The sequence below is a fragment of the Ciona robusta genome, chromosome 10, assembly GCF_009617815.1.
Source record: "Ciona robusta chromosome 10, ASM961781v2".
Classification (NCBI taxonomy): Eukaryota; Metazoa; Chordata; class Ascidiacea; order Phlebobranchia; family Cionidae; genus Ciona; species Ciona robusta.
In genome coordinates this window covers 2541542-2556230 of record NC_143244.1, presented here as the reverse complement: position 1 = coordinate 2556230, position 14689 = coordinate 2541542, and the positions used below count along the sequence as shown (strand labels likewise).

Genomic DNA, 14689 nt, shown 5'->3' with positions numbered 1-14689 from the left:
TTTAAACATCCTTTTCCTTGCCCTACTGCTATAGTTTTAACATGTTACCTACATTTACAGAAACAAGAGTTCATAGATCTAATGAATGAGTACGGCTTAAACTAATTGGTATAATACAGTAGGGTGGGGGAAGATGGGACACCTTTAACACATAATTTCCAAATAGCCTGATTGTGTTTTAAAGAATTAACAACGGTCTGTGGAAGTCGTAAGGATACGGTTTCATAATTCTTTGAATTTTCTTTGTTTACTACCAAATTGAAAGGAAAACAAAATAAAAAGGTGTCCCATCTTCTCCCACCCTACTATATTAATTAATTCTTTTACTACAAAGGTAGAGCAGTAGGCAGAATGTATTTATACATGTATTATAACTAATGAAACTTATGTCGTATGAGGATGGAGTGATTGGTAAAGAATATGTGTAAATACGCTTTGTACAACTCCTGTACCATGTGTTTATTGTAAACTTACACTGGTTAACATTGTCGTCGCTTAAAAACGTTTGTTTACGTGAATTTGGACAAACCGTAATCACGCAGTAGCCTAATTAAGTAATGTTAAAAGTATTAATCATATAATGTTTAATTAAATCATAGTAGTGTTTATGATGCGTCAGGCGTGAATCGTTGTGAGGATTCCTTATCTCACCAACACGTACGGCCCAGACAGACAGTATAACCGCTGTCTCGACAAACCTGGTTACTGGATTTACTGGCCTAACGGTTATGGCACCCGCTATTATAGCCTAATATCCCGGGTTCGAACCTTGCCTGCCGTTAATCGTTTGGATTTTTTTTAAATAAGAGATATAGGAACTAATACTATATACACTTTTGAATGAATGATTGTAACTTACTACGTGCCAGCTTACGAGTTACCATGTATGTTACTTTGTAGGTGATTATATGTTTTGGATTTGTCATTTTTTTTATGTATGTCTGACAACCCATTATAGTGACCACTGGGTTGGAGCAATTGTCGTTAAGTGTCTTGCTCAAGGACACATACGCCCACAATGGTAGGAGCGACGAGCCTTGAAACCATTATCTCTGGTTACAGGCAGGCACGCTAACCACTACGCCACGGCGCCCTTTTTATTTATTTATATTTGCGCGCTAACGTAAACAAAGCCAAAATGTACCGATTACTCTGTTACCAACGGTTTCCCGATGCATGGCAGTTTACTTGACTCGCAAGCGTTATGATCATTAATTACTCATTAATTGGACGATTTTATGCACTATGGTTATGAGACTAAGCTTAGTTGGAATTAATGTATCGAATACAATCGATTAATCAATGTTAAAGTACATTTTAACCACGAACTGGCGCCTTTAACAGACAGAAAAGTAATCGTTAACTACTCGCTAATTAGGCGACCGTATGTAGTATGGTTTATAAAACTATGCTTAAGTTCAAAATATTTTTAGAGTACATTCATTTTATCAAAGTTTAAGGTGCATTTTGAATTTGGCGCATTTGATCAAACAGTAAAGTAATCGTTAAAAAATAAATTGTTCGGTTTTAAATCTAAAAATGTAGTCTAAAAATTCTAAATATATAATATGATTTGATTTCAATCAAGAGATTAAAAAATAAATGAAATGAGAATTGCGATAATTGCGGAAAAAATCGCTCTATCAGCAACAACAACGCCAAGAACAACTGTTCGACGAAAAAGGATGTATAAGACCACTACCGTGCTCAATAAAAACAAATGGAACGCGTATCTCCAATGTCGGAACGCGTATCTCCAATGTGTTATTATTTTCAAATATATATATATATTTCTAACAAACCGTTTATTTGAACGTTTTAATTAAATTTATTAAATGTTTTAATTTTCTAAACAAGCGCTAAACTGTAAGCGTTAATCTACCAAATAACCAAACTGGCCCAATAAACTGGAAAAGTTGGTGTACTTTTTGAAATACATAGCTTAAAACCTTCTATCCAATTTAAACTTGAATAAATATATATCCACGCGTGGCGAGTCTACGACAGTTGTTGTACTACGTTTTGCCATACAGCACGCGTCAGATTACGAGTAACTACAAATTTGTGGCTTTGTGCTTTATCCTCGCACGACAAGGACACCCAAGTTGTTACAACACGGATGTTCTGTTTTTAAATTAAACCAAAACCTGCAGAATATGATACCTTACAGATTTACCGACCCGTTTTGAGCAACGAATAATTTACATTAGTAATAATTGGCCACTTTTCTATAATATGTCAATGCTTTAAGGTAGCTGTACACGGTATCTGGAAATTAAGCCGCATGCGGAATTCGAAATGCGTGAAGTATAGTACAATGAGGGAAGATGGGACACTTAAGCACATATTGCCAAATATTTTCAAAATCAAAATAGATGACGGTTTTTGGGTAATACCACGAATTAGTACTATCATTACTTTATTAATTGAATTTAATAAAATATAATAAAACACACGTAGAGTTATTTAGCGATCCGCACAACATGTGACAATTTACAAATTTGAAACACACAGGATAAGGTGGGACAGTTTGACATCATTGTTAATTTTGATTATTAAGTGTATTTATAAATAGGAATATACGTAAATAACACGAAATAATACTGTAATCCTAAACAATCTTTTTCTTGCCCTACTGCTATAGTTTTTATCATGTTACCTATACATTATATTATTCCATAACAACGACCAAATTTCGAATATATTTTCAAAATATTATTTTTTTATTATATCGGATCTTATAGTTGAAACACCCCTGAGGTATAAATTACTAAATTAAAAGCAAATCTTTCAAAGTTGATGAAAACATTCAAAACTACAATGTGGGGGAAGATAGGACTCTAAATTGAAATATATTTACATTAGCAGTATTCTGCAACTTGTAGTTAACCTACAGAGTTTAACATGCTGTGCTAGTTTCTTTGCCATGTAAACTTTATATATATAACGTTAAACCGATATTTTTTGTTGTTGTTTATCTCAAATTAAAGTCATATTGACCCCTGCCTATTTTCTTCATGCTGAAATCTTAGTGTTTTTTTACAAAACTAAAACTAGTTTTATGAGACAAAATCAAACTGTACGAAATATTCAAGGTTGTTGTATGAAGCTATGACACTAGTTTAATCGTTCGCACACGCAAACTAAAAAAATTCTTCGTCTTTACTGTGATTTAGCGAGCATTAAAAAATAGCACCTTACTATTTCGCATTTTTTTATTTGTTCAAAGTATACTGTTTCTATTTTACATATATTTTTTAATATTTTAAAACAGTAATCAGCTTTGACGGGCGTTTTATAAAGTCGTGATATTACTGTCGAATAATAAAACCTTATTTTCCCGATTATCATTAAATGGGGGTCCGTAAAAAGAAAATTAAAAAAGCCTCGTCTGACAAAGTGTCCCATCTTCCCCCACCCTACTATATTATATATTTTCCGTGTATTAAATATGATTTGCATCAGCATGGTCTTGGTAAACAGGAAAACTAAATTAGTGTAGTACTAGTAAAGTATGTTCTTTTTTTTTACTTATAGCTGTTAACTAAACAGCCAGGAAATGTGTAAATGAAAGGTAAGAATAGAACATAGTTATAAACAGCAAAAAATATTTGAGTATTTGTTGTTTAGTGCTTACAAACTTGCAAACAAGATTTTTTCCGCCATACCGTTTTCCTGCACCGTATACTGTCTTCATAGATGTTTATATATTTGATTTCGTCCAAGTCGTATGTGAATTCCCTCACGGGTTCGCATACAATTTGCAAAGCACAACGGATACTGTGTACAGCCTCCTTTACTGAGGTACTTGACGAAATGTAATTAGCGTCGCGTATAAAACCTATGGTTGTTATCTTATACTATATCAACAGTTGCCAGTCAAGTGGGTTGGCTGGGTCGCTTTTAATTAGACTATATGAGTTAAATTAACATCAGCCCTGCTAGCTCAGTCGGTAGAGCGTTGGACTCTTAATCCAACGGTCGTGGGTTCGAGCCCCACGTGGGGCGCTGCTTTTTATACAAACGTGCAATATCACTGAAGTGCTCGAAAATTTATAAAAACTTACAATGTATGTAATCTGCATAAAACACGAAAAGCTAAATGATGAAAAATAGAGTATTTATGTTTCTAATCAACTTGTGGGTTCTGCTGGAAGAGGAATTCCGCCTGAAAAGAGTAAAAAAATAAATATTAAAAGAGAGAGCATGCTTAAATTGTCTAATCCACTATCTAATAAGTTTTTTAACATGTCAAATCCATTCAGAAATATCTGTAAAAATGAAGTTTTGAGTGTAATTAACCCATTTATTTAACCACTGTGCTACTACTCTGGATTTTGTAACTCCCAAAACATACAGTCGTACTCTATATAAGTTAATACATCTTCACTACAATGTTTCATAATTAGAAATACAACGTCACTTACCAAGTAATCAACTGGATCATCGGGTCTTACTTGGCAACACTGTATGAGGCCATCAGTCAATGTTGGCATGACGTGTTTCATTAGGTAGTTCCTCAGTGGGATAGATTGTTGCTCCAATACTTCACGCTCTTGTCTACGAACTTCTTCTAATCTTTCCATCTAAGGAAATAGGAATGACTTTATTTTGTGTCTTATGTTGTGGTAAAAAAAGTCGAAAATCGTAAAAAGAGAAGTAACAGTAAACTTTTTGATTTGAAAGAAGAATAGAAAGTGTAGTTGATTGTATCAAAACATCATTATAGCATAATGCCATGTTAAGAATGAATGACCAACAAGGTCAAACACAAGAGAACATACAGAAAACGCAACACTATTGATGAAGAACATAGAATACCATGATTAGAGAGTGCACCTACATACACGACTTACATACATTATGAAACATTAACAACAGCAACAAAGCAAACGAACAATAAATTCATATATTATATGTGTAGCAGGAATATTCTTGATGTATGAAACAGAACACCTATGTTAACAGAATCAATGAATAACCATAACTTACTATATCCCTTGTGGGCGGAAAACGACCGTCGTTATAACACAGGTGTTAATACACCTCGTGCCAGCTTACCAGTAACTATGTATGTTACTGTGTGGGTGATTATTTTTGGGGGATTTTTTCATTATTTATGTATGGCTGATAACTTGGACAACCCATTGGTGACCACTGGGTTGGAGCAATTGCCCTTAAGTGTCTTGCCCAAGGACACATAGGCCCACAATGGTAGCAGCGACGAGCCTTGAACCCATTATCTCTGGGTTAGAGGCAGGCGCGCAAACCACTTTGCCCTGGCGCCGGAAGGGACTCTCGTTACCCCACCACTCGCTGATAAACAACCCCCACACCCCCTTACCCACTCCTCCTGCCTCTGCTTCATCACCGCAGCTTCCTCAGCCTCTTGTCTCTCCCTGATCTCCCTCTCCTCCGCCTCTTTCTTCATCCTCGCCTCGGCTGCGACTCTCTCCATCTCTTCCTTCTCCTCAGGAGTAGGACCGTAGTTTCTCGCCTCTCCCATCATCGTCGATATCTTCTCCAAGATCACCTCATGCTTGATGTCCGTCTTATCATTCACATCTGAAAAACATCATTTATATATGCTGCTGTTAATGCTTTATACTGTTATTATTCCTGATTGTTTAGTTTCTATACACTGTTATTATGTATGCTGTTACTTTATGGTTGGTGTCTATCTTGTCATTAACATCTTAGAAATATCATAGTTTATGCTAAGCTTGGATGGTGGAATCTTTTTACTGAGGTAATCAGACCTATTTCGAAACTATTGCATTAAGTTAACTCATATTTGTGCCACCAATATGCACACCGCTTCTATTACTTTTTGTATGGGTGAGGTGTTTGGGCCAGAATTAATATGGTTGAAAAGCAGGATTGGTAAATCCAAGGCTGGTAGTTTCTAGCAGTTGTTATAAGGAATATGGTGGAGACATACCAATATGTTCGGGGTGAATTTCCAGTTCGTCAAAGTAGTTAAGCACAGTATCATCAATATGATTGGATGATCTGTATTCTTGTAGACGACGTAGAAAACCTTCCTCAGTGTTGTGGGTGCCCTGGTGTTGGGGAACAATTTTAGTAAAAGTGAATTCAAACTTCTTTGAGTGTGTTTTTAAACTTACTGTACAAATATTAGTAAATATCGCTAACAAAGTTTTATACAGCTCACAAACAATGACACAAGGAGACAAAAACCACCATACATGATGCGCAATAGGTCAGTTGAGTTATAACTTACCACAAAGTTTTCATTTTACCCACTGTAGCTAAAAATATATCATTTGAACACAGAAATCACCGTTAAAAGTACAAGAATAATAATCATTAAACTATTTGAAGATCTAGTTTTTCTTTAGTTTACCGAAAAACATTTGTTTTCCCTATACCTGCTGAGTTATTTGGACAGATGAATAAAAATACACAAAGATAAACATATGATTACTATTATTATCTAACCTGGACAACTTCTTCTGGAAGATTCATAACACGATGCTTCAGGAAGTCATCCTCAGCATCCAGTGCGATCACAACCTCCGGCATAATGGAAGAATCGTAACTCACCCTGCGTGGATCGTCTCCTTCATCTTCGTCTTCCACTATGAGTAATAATTAAAGTTGTTCCGATTACATAACTAAATGTAATTAACTTTTTATGTAGGGCTGATAATTTGGACAACCAATAAAAACCACTGGGTTAATTAAAGCAAATGTTAATGAAGTGGTGTTGGCCTCGGGCATGTATACTCTGGACTAGAGGCAGATGTGGAGGTAGGGGTAATTTAAAGTTATGAACCATATAGTGAATAATTACCAACAAAGTCACATATATAGTAACAGAACACCCGTGTTATAACAAGAGTATTATAATCATGATTTGCACACAATGACAACTGAACTAAGCGTGCAGTGAATGGACAAGGATACAGTAGAGAGTTATGGAATATTATAGGTAAAGTTTCGTCAAAACTTGAGACTAGTGATTTAGAAAAAATATAAGTTGGTTTAAACAGCTAAATAAGTAAATAACAAGTGTCTCTTACATGCAAACAAGTCCTTAGCTTGTTCGTATGTCTTCGGGAATCCATCGAGGACAAACCCTTGATTCTGGCACGGCATTGATTTCAACTTTTCCCTGAAGAACCTGATGATATGTTGATCTTCAATCCTCCCACCATTGTTCTCCCTGCCCTCTTTAACTTGCTCCAGGAACTCAGAATCTTCCTGAGCTTTTCCATCATCTTCCTCTTCTTCTTCAGCAGCACTACCAGTCTGGGTATCGAATATTAAAACATTAACAACTGGTATAGCGTGCTACAGAATACGTAAAAGACCACATGGATGTTCATGTTAGTAGAATACATGTTTATGTTAAATGGGATGAATTCTGTGAATAAACAAATGTACGAATGAATGCAGGGCAACACTAGTTGCTTTGACATGGGTAACATATTCTATACACCGTGTGCTGGTTTATAAGTTACTAGGAATTAAATATTTTAAATTAAAACAAAAAGTAGCAAACAATTTGGAAATATAAATAACTGATAGGCAATAGCATGATTGCAAATAAATGATTGAGTTATTTATTCCCTTGTTTATACGAGCAAGTTGGGGCAATGACAGTCCTTAAAACACAGGTGTTCTGTTACAAAAACCTCATGCCCGTTGTAAGTTACAACACATGTAACTTTGTAAGTGATTATTTTGGTGGATTTTATGTTTGAGTGCGAGTTTAGACCATCCAAAATGAAGCACTGGGTTGAAGTAATTGCGCTTAAGGACCTCGCACAAACATAAACACACTGATAATAATTATTGTAGCGTCAAGTTTTGATTTCCTAACCACAATCTCTTTTAGTTTCACAATATTTATGGCAGCAATACCATAGATATAACCAACCTGTTCAAGTCTTGCAGCACTTTGTTCCAATCTCTCCAATGTTTCATCTATCACATCCTTAATGGTGATGTGGTGAAGCTTGTATTGTTTACATACAGCGGCTGCTATGGTGGATTTTCCTGAGGCTGGTGGACCAAGGATGCAAGCTCTCATTGGCTGGGGGAATATCACATGATTAAGTGAATATAGGATAGTTGGTGTGTCTTACAAAGTGACTAAAAAAAAATTTGTAGACCCTTTCGGAGCAATACATTAAGTACAGTTTCTTTTACCCCTCACGGTCAAGTAATAACGTTGGTGTCTTTAATACACCAGACATACATGGTGAATTCATACACCTCATGCTTACTATTGAAATATACATACAGTAAAGGTTTTAAACACAGAACAAAAATATTGTATTTTCACCCCTGTTAAAAATGCATTTACTATTGTATTTATTACCTTAAGAACACAACACTTTAAACATGTATTAAAGTAGAATAAACATGGAACTTATTGAATATGTCAATATACCATTATATTTATCTCCTAAAGACACAAAACCTTAAACAACTATTATAATCTTTACATTCTCCCGAACCACCACAACTTACAAGCAATCCTCTTGTCTCCTTATACTCCTTAATAATTCGATCAATGGCATCGACCATTCCTGTTTCAGCCACCCACCGTACACTCATGGATTCCTTCACGAACATCGCTTCCATGCGTAGGTTCACAAGAAGGGAGTCAAACTCACTTTGCTATGAAGTTATATAGATGGTGATAAATAAATGTAATTTATTCAGTTTACTTCACCCTAATATGGGCCTTCTGTTTCATACACATCATGTAGAATAAACATAAATTATTAATCAATAATCTTGTAGTGGGGCACTAAACAGTAAATGAACTTATGAATGAAAGAATAAATGTCACCTATTTATCCTTGTGTGGGAGGGAAAGTTGTTATAATACAGGAGTTTTCTTTTAAACATCTCGTTCCCGCTTGAAACTTACACTATAAGCAACTTTGTGAGTGACTATTATACACAATTTTGACAACCCATCCCATCAGTAAACACTAGTCCTTATAAAAAAGTATCTCCAGCTACCTTAAGGTCTTTGATAAGCAAAGCGTCTTCTTTAGAGATGTGTTCTACTTTGCCTGTACCTGATTTTGAGCTCACAATCTAAAAAATAAACATATATGCTGAGTTAAGTCCAAAAGGGATCTTCTGGCAATTGTTTGCTTTGCGAAAATAAAAGACTGATGTTTGTCGACCATATGCCAGGCATCATGGTTTTGGTGTCTTGTGCAAGGTTACATAAAAACAAATGTAGCTTATAGAGAACAAACATTACAACCAGTACCGCAAAGAAAACATAATTCAGCAAACTGTATGATAAACAACAAAACAAGTAACACATAAACCCACTAAATTTAGAAGTTTAAAACCAAATTTTAATGTATTAGAGCAAAAACATGTTGTAAGTAGTGTAAAAATTAAGTTGTTAGTATTATTAGCACCACAGCAATAATATATACTTGTCGCATGTAATCAAAATCCTCTTTGGCAATTTTGCGTATTTTCCCAGTACCAAGGTAATAACTGATGCACTGAGATAGTTAGAATATATAAACGCAGATACATACTTAAACATTTACCTTTACGTTGTAGGCATAATTAAAACTACAATAAATACACATCTTATGTAAATATACCATTCAGTTAGGTTGCATTGATTACAGTTTTTAAACAATAGTTGTGCATTATTTTATCCAGAAGATTTTTTCTTTGTTTATTTCTTTTAAAACTGAAAAATCAGAAACAAGATTTACAGTAATATAAAGATTTGAAAATAAGATGGTTTATGTTTTGTATGAGGTCTTTTTCTGTTTTACAATGATTAGCATAACTAAGGTTAAAATACAACAACTTACTCGAACAATTTCCTCAAGTGAGTTTTGGGAATCATCCACGGCTACCAAATATCTTGTTTTTGGTTTGCCATCAAGAATATTTTGTAGAACACTAAACACAAAAAGGTAATCACTCACAAAGTTACATAGATGGTAACTCGTAAACGGACATAAGAGAAAACCTATGTTAAAATGACTGTCGATGCCCGATGCTGAAAGAAAAATTGGGAAAAGTAATATTCATTTATTTACCTATACCCAAGCCAACTTAGTCAGTTCTAAATTATTGAGCTATGAAGTAGTTTACCTGGCTAAATCTTTGATATGAATAGTTGGCACAATGTTGGTACCAGTGCCAAAACATTGAAGAGCAGAAGCTTCACCAAGCCAAGCTGTCTGTAATTATTAAGCAAGTTATTCAAGTGGTCACTCATTCATATATATATATATACAGTAGGGCTTGAAACTTCAGCTCTGGATTATAAAAATGATATTTGTTTTGTTTCTATACCGTATGCATACGCAATAGAGCATAAAGGCTGCAGATAATAAGAATAAAGCCCTTACTTACATCCTGCTAATCCATCTTAGTTTTGACCATTACAGTTTTAAACTACGTTAAACTATATTTGTAAATGGTAAAGGAATCCCCGCTATACACAGTATAGAAAATCTGTATGGTGACTTTGTATGGTAGTTAGTGAAGTATAATTGCAATGCCAATACCTTGTATAGAAAGTGAAATATATTTTCACCCATCCCATAAGTGAGCCCTGATGCCACAACATAGGTCTGGAACTTCTGCTTGTTCTGAAAAAGAAGTTTGTTCACCATGATGAAAAATATTGCGAATGAAATATCAGCACAAAAAACATTTTGTCAGAAAAGCTTTTTAGATTTTCTGACATTATCATTTAAACACAGCAGAAATCTAATATGTCATCAGAGTAGCACTGAATCTAGTATTTATTAAGTTATACAGCAAAGTATTAATGCATAGACCTGACAGTCTCAACCTCTCATTTAATTACAAAGTATGAAACAACTTACAGTCTTTCCAAATTTGATGACAATCTTCTCTGCACTGATGTGTTCCTTAAAGTTAGGATGAGGTTTCCTTCTTCTATAATCATCCTCTGTGAATGGGATCTCAGGGTCATCCTGTGTGGAGGCAAGAATCAGACAGAATAAGTGATAAATTATTAGCCACATGCATCATATTATTTTATTTTTGTACACTACGACGGATAAAATGAGTGATAGAAAAGATAAGGAAAAGACCGACTGAACTAGCAGATTATTACTGATGTGGTAATTGAGGGGTGTAATCTAAAAATAATTGTGAAAAAAAGAATTATTGAATGGATGACATGTGAATTAGAGTTGGAATCTAAGCCAAACGGTTAAAAAATTACCCAACAAATTAAAAAATTACCCAACATAAAAAGTAAAAGTGTGTTAATTTTTACTGTAAAAGTGCAAACGAAGAAGGTTTTTAGTTTTTTTAACACACTATTACAGCATGACGTACCGGGTCCAATGGTTTGCTCTTTGCCCATGTTAGAACAGATGAGAGCAAGATAAACATCTTAGGTCCATCAAAATGTTCAATCTCTGTATGTAATGAAGACACTGACCATACAGCTTCATCTATTGCAGCCATATCATCGTTGATATTGTATATTATGATGTCACACTCAAGTAGTTTTTCAAGCAACTCCTCACGTGTATTGTACTGAATAGTAAGAAGTCGGGATACTCAGAAATATATATTTTGGCCAAAATGATCAAGATTTTGTGACAGAGATTTTTTATTAAATTGTGTTTCTTTGTTTTTTTACACTTCAATTTTACAATACACTTTACTATGAACTATTGCTAATTAGTGAAAGTTTCACGTCTCACCTTAGTTGTATTTTATTGAAGCAAAACAAGTCTCCATTTTATAGAACAACCTCTACATTTGTTCATAACAACCAATTACAATGTGAGTGAGATTCCAATCTCAACTGCAGACAACACACAAAACTTACATTTACAATCTCTGCTATATTAGAAGGGGGTTTGCCGTTTGGATCTTTTAGAGTCCCGATCACTCTGTACGATCCTTCCTTATGAGATGCTGCAGACCTCACTGATCCCGCATCATCCTCTCCTTCTTCCTCTGCATCTTCAAGTGATGCTCCAACCACACATTGACCAAGGTACTGCAAGAGGAACGTAAAAATATATTGTTTATATATTCTATATGAGGTTCTTGAGTATTTAGGCCAGAGTTGGCTCATTAAAACAGCCAAACTGCATTTAATGCAACTTTTATATCTTTAAATGGCAACGACAAGTAACTAGGTGAGTTACAACTGTCTTCAGGGTGGCATAGCAGGAATACTAATAAAAAAGTTTGGATTAAAGCTATGTAACAAATCTTGATTTGATACGGTATCTTGTTTAAGATCACAAGATTAAGAAATAAGAAATAAGATCTACCATTTTATAATAAACATGTATAAGTATGACCTGTGGCACAACCAGCACATTCAAAAGGGAACTGCCATAAAGATATTTACGCCCAGTCAACATTTGTCTCTGACACATTAGAACAATCACATTATTGATTGTGTACACTAATAGCTATTCTACTTTACATAGTGAATTAAAACTAATGTTACATTATTAAAAAAGCTGTTTTATTGCCTAAGTCAAGGCAGAGCTTAAAAATATGACCCTTATAGACAATGTTTTGATCTCGTGGTTGGTTATACGCAGTGGGCATATACCTCCCAATTGTTATATTATGACATGTCTCTTTCTTGCTGGTTGTGTGTTTGCGAATAAGGGGGCTGTCATCACAGCAAAACAACCCACTGTGTATGTCGTATAAACTATATACACAATTACGGAACGCAACGTGAAACACCAGTGCAAAGTTAATCTAACCTGGCCAATATTTTTTCCGGTATAAGTATCAACATTGTTGAAGAATATTCGCTTGCTTCGAACTTTCTGGATCGGTTCTTCAATATCCTCTTCATCTGACATGGTGTTTAGAAGAATATACAATAATATATTAATAAAAAAATGAAATCTAAAAATAAACACATAGAATGAGTATATATATAATATTTTTAAAAAAGAATAAAAGAAAAGTTAAATTTTTAAAAATTAAAAATGTACTTTGGTTTGTAAAAAAATCTACAAATTGATACCAAAGAAAGGTATGGTGATAAAATACAAAAAAAAAAACAACTTAAAATCGCAGATTATTAAAACTTGATGATAACACAACAGAAAACAAAACCAAACAAAGAATTTAAGCGTTGCTGCAGCAGATGCAAAATTTAACTTCAATCATGAACATTTCCAAACACAGATCGCCATGTTGCCAGCAAAGAACATGTAAAGTATATTTTTCATTTCATGAGTGATTTCAAAACCGAACCCTTCCCCTACTACAGCATGCCATGATGAGCCAAATTTTTTGTCCATGTTTTCTTTGATCATTTTGGCAGCATTTTCGTTGTTAGTGCTAAACTTCTCGCATGCTGTCACACACAACTCCATGGCTTCCACTCTCATCTCTTCAGGCATATCTGTGTGCCGTATCAGCGGGTAACTGTGCAATCGACGAAAATCATGAGGTTCTTCTTTCTTTGCTTCTGTTGCCATTGTTTTAATAAAGTTTTTGTTTAAATAATAAGCTCTTCGACACCTGAAAATAGATTTTAGAGTTGTCATACAATTCTCCAGATGCCATGTTTGTATAGTTTGTAGGTTGGTTGCAGGTAAGCTGCAGTAGACTTCGTATTAAGGTACTAAGGTTACAATTAAAAGAAGCATCGGCGCTAAGTTGTTAAATACCAGAGTGCATCTGCCGTGATATGGGAAAGTTAAAACACAACATCAAACAAACAACAAGTCTGGCGAAGTGGTTAGCGCGCCAGCTTGTAACCGCGATTGTGACATTATGAATCGTTAACCATGAAGGCGAATAACGGTGACGAAGCATGTTTTCGCACATTTTCAAAGTTAAGTTTTAACACAAACGCCCGACTTTTTGGCAAACATAATTAGACAGCAGGTATCAGTTAGGCCTACAGAACATTTTGAAACCAAACTTTTAGGTGGCCACTAGCTAAAGGAATACCCCCGTCCCCCGTTGCTACTATTGTGGGCGTATGTGTCCTTGGGCAAGACACTAAGTTGTTCTTACCCAGTGATCACTAATGGGTTGTCCAAATTATCAGCCATACATAAAAAATCCCCTCCTTAAAAAATCAACCATAAAGTAACACACTGTGTTATTACGACTGTCATTTACCGGCCACACAGGGATAAAGTAAGTTACATTCATACATTCATTTATTCAAACATTAAGTTCAACATTGGGGACAATAGTATTTCATGGTGCAATAACAGGATGGGCAGCTACAAGATAATTTTTTGAATAAAGAAACAAACATAATTAGTAAAACAAGAGCAAAACAAGGCGTTTAAGTTGGTTATAAAAACACAAGTTATTGGTGGAAAACGTGGCTACTTTACTCTAGAGTTAGACCATTTGATATGAAACGATTGACTACAAAAAAAATCAACGTAACGGCGAGAAACCGGCATTTTACCAGCACGCCTGTTTTAAACTGCAGTAGCGAAATTGTTAAATATGGGATCGTGATGTTAACCTCTAGTACTTAAGCACTTTATTAATGTTTTATAGTAGTTATACCAGTCTAACCAGAGAACTAAACAGATAAACACTTCGTACAACTTCGATCGAAAAGACGAATTGAAAGTTTCGCCCGTTGCTATGATACGTTATGGTCGGTGGGTGGCGCTGCTTTAAATTATTTTACATAGAGGGCATCGTTATGCCTTGTTGT

At 34.9% G+C, this 14689-nt stretch overlaps 2 protein-coding genes and 1 non-coding gene across 4 annotated transcripts; 1 reads left to right on the top strand and 2 right to left on the bottom strand.

Moving 5' to 3' along the window:
• Positions 1-3935: 3935 nt before the first annotated feature.
• Positions 3936-4008, top strand: Trnak-cuu (transfer RNA lysine (anticodon CUU)). Its single transcript has one exon. It is a non-coding gene; the product is annotated as a tRNA-Lys (tRNA).
• A 31-nt stretch (positions 4009-4039) lies between these two features.
• Positions 4040-12885, bottom strand: LOC149729503 (adenylate kinase 7-like). 2 transcript variants are annotated; one of them, XM_089887444.1, is made up of 17 exons: positions 12750-12885; positions 11846-12019; positions 11344-11547; positions 10863-10973; positions 10539-10622; positions 10120-10208; positions 9834-9924; positions 9438-9509; positions 9004-9081; positions 8503-8652; positions 7907-8062; positions 7047-7275; positions 6463-6602; positions 5942-6062; positions 5345-5565; positions 4428-4586; positions 4040-4168 (listed from the first exon to the last, which is right to left on the bottom strand). In XM_089887444.1, exons 1-17 carry the CDS (start codon positions 12849-12851, stop codon positions 4130-4132), a joined length of 2220 nt encoding a protein of 739 aa, XP_089743570.1. In that variant the 5' UTR covers positions 12852-12885; the 3' UTR covers positions 4040-4129. The 2 variants fall into 2 exon arrangements, with proteins under 2 accessions (XP_089743570.1, XP_089743571.1); XM_089887445.1 differs by lacking the exon at positions 9438-9509.
• An 11-nt stretch (positions 12886-12896) lies between these two features.
• LOC149729502 (dynein axonemal light chain 4-like) lies at positions 12897-13547 on the bottom strand. The gene has a single exon (XM_089887446.1). The coding sequence runs from the start codon at positions 13545-13547 to the stop codon at positions 13161-13163; it is 387 nt and encodes a 128-aa protein (XP_089743572.1). The 3' UTR covers positions 12897-13160.
• Positions 13548-14689: the final 1142 nt, after the last annotated feature.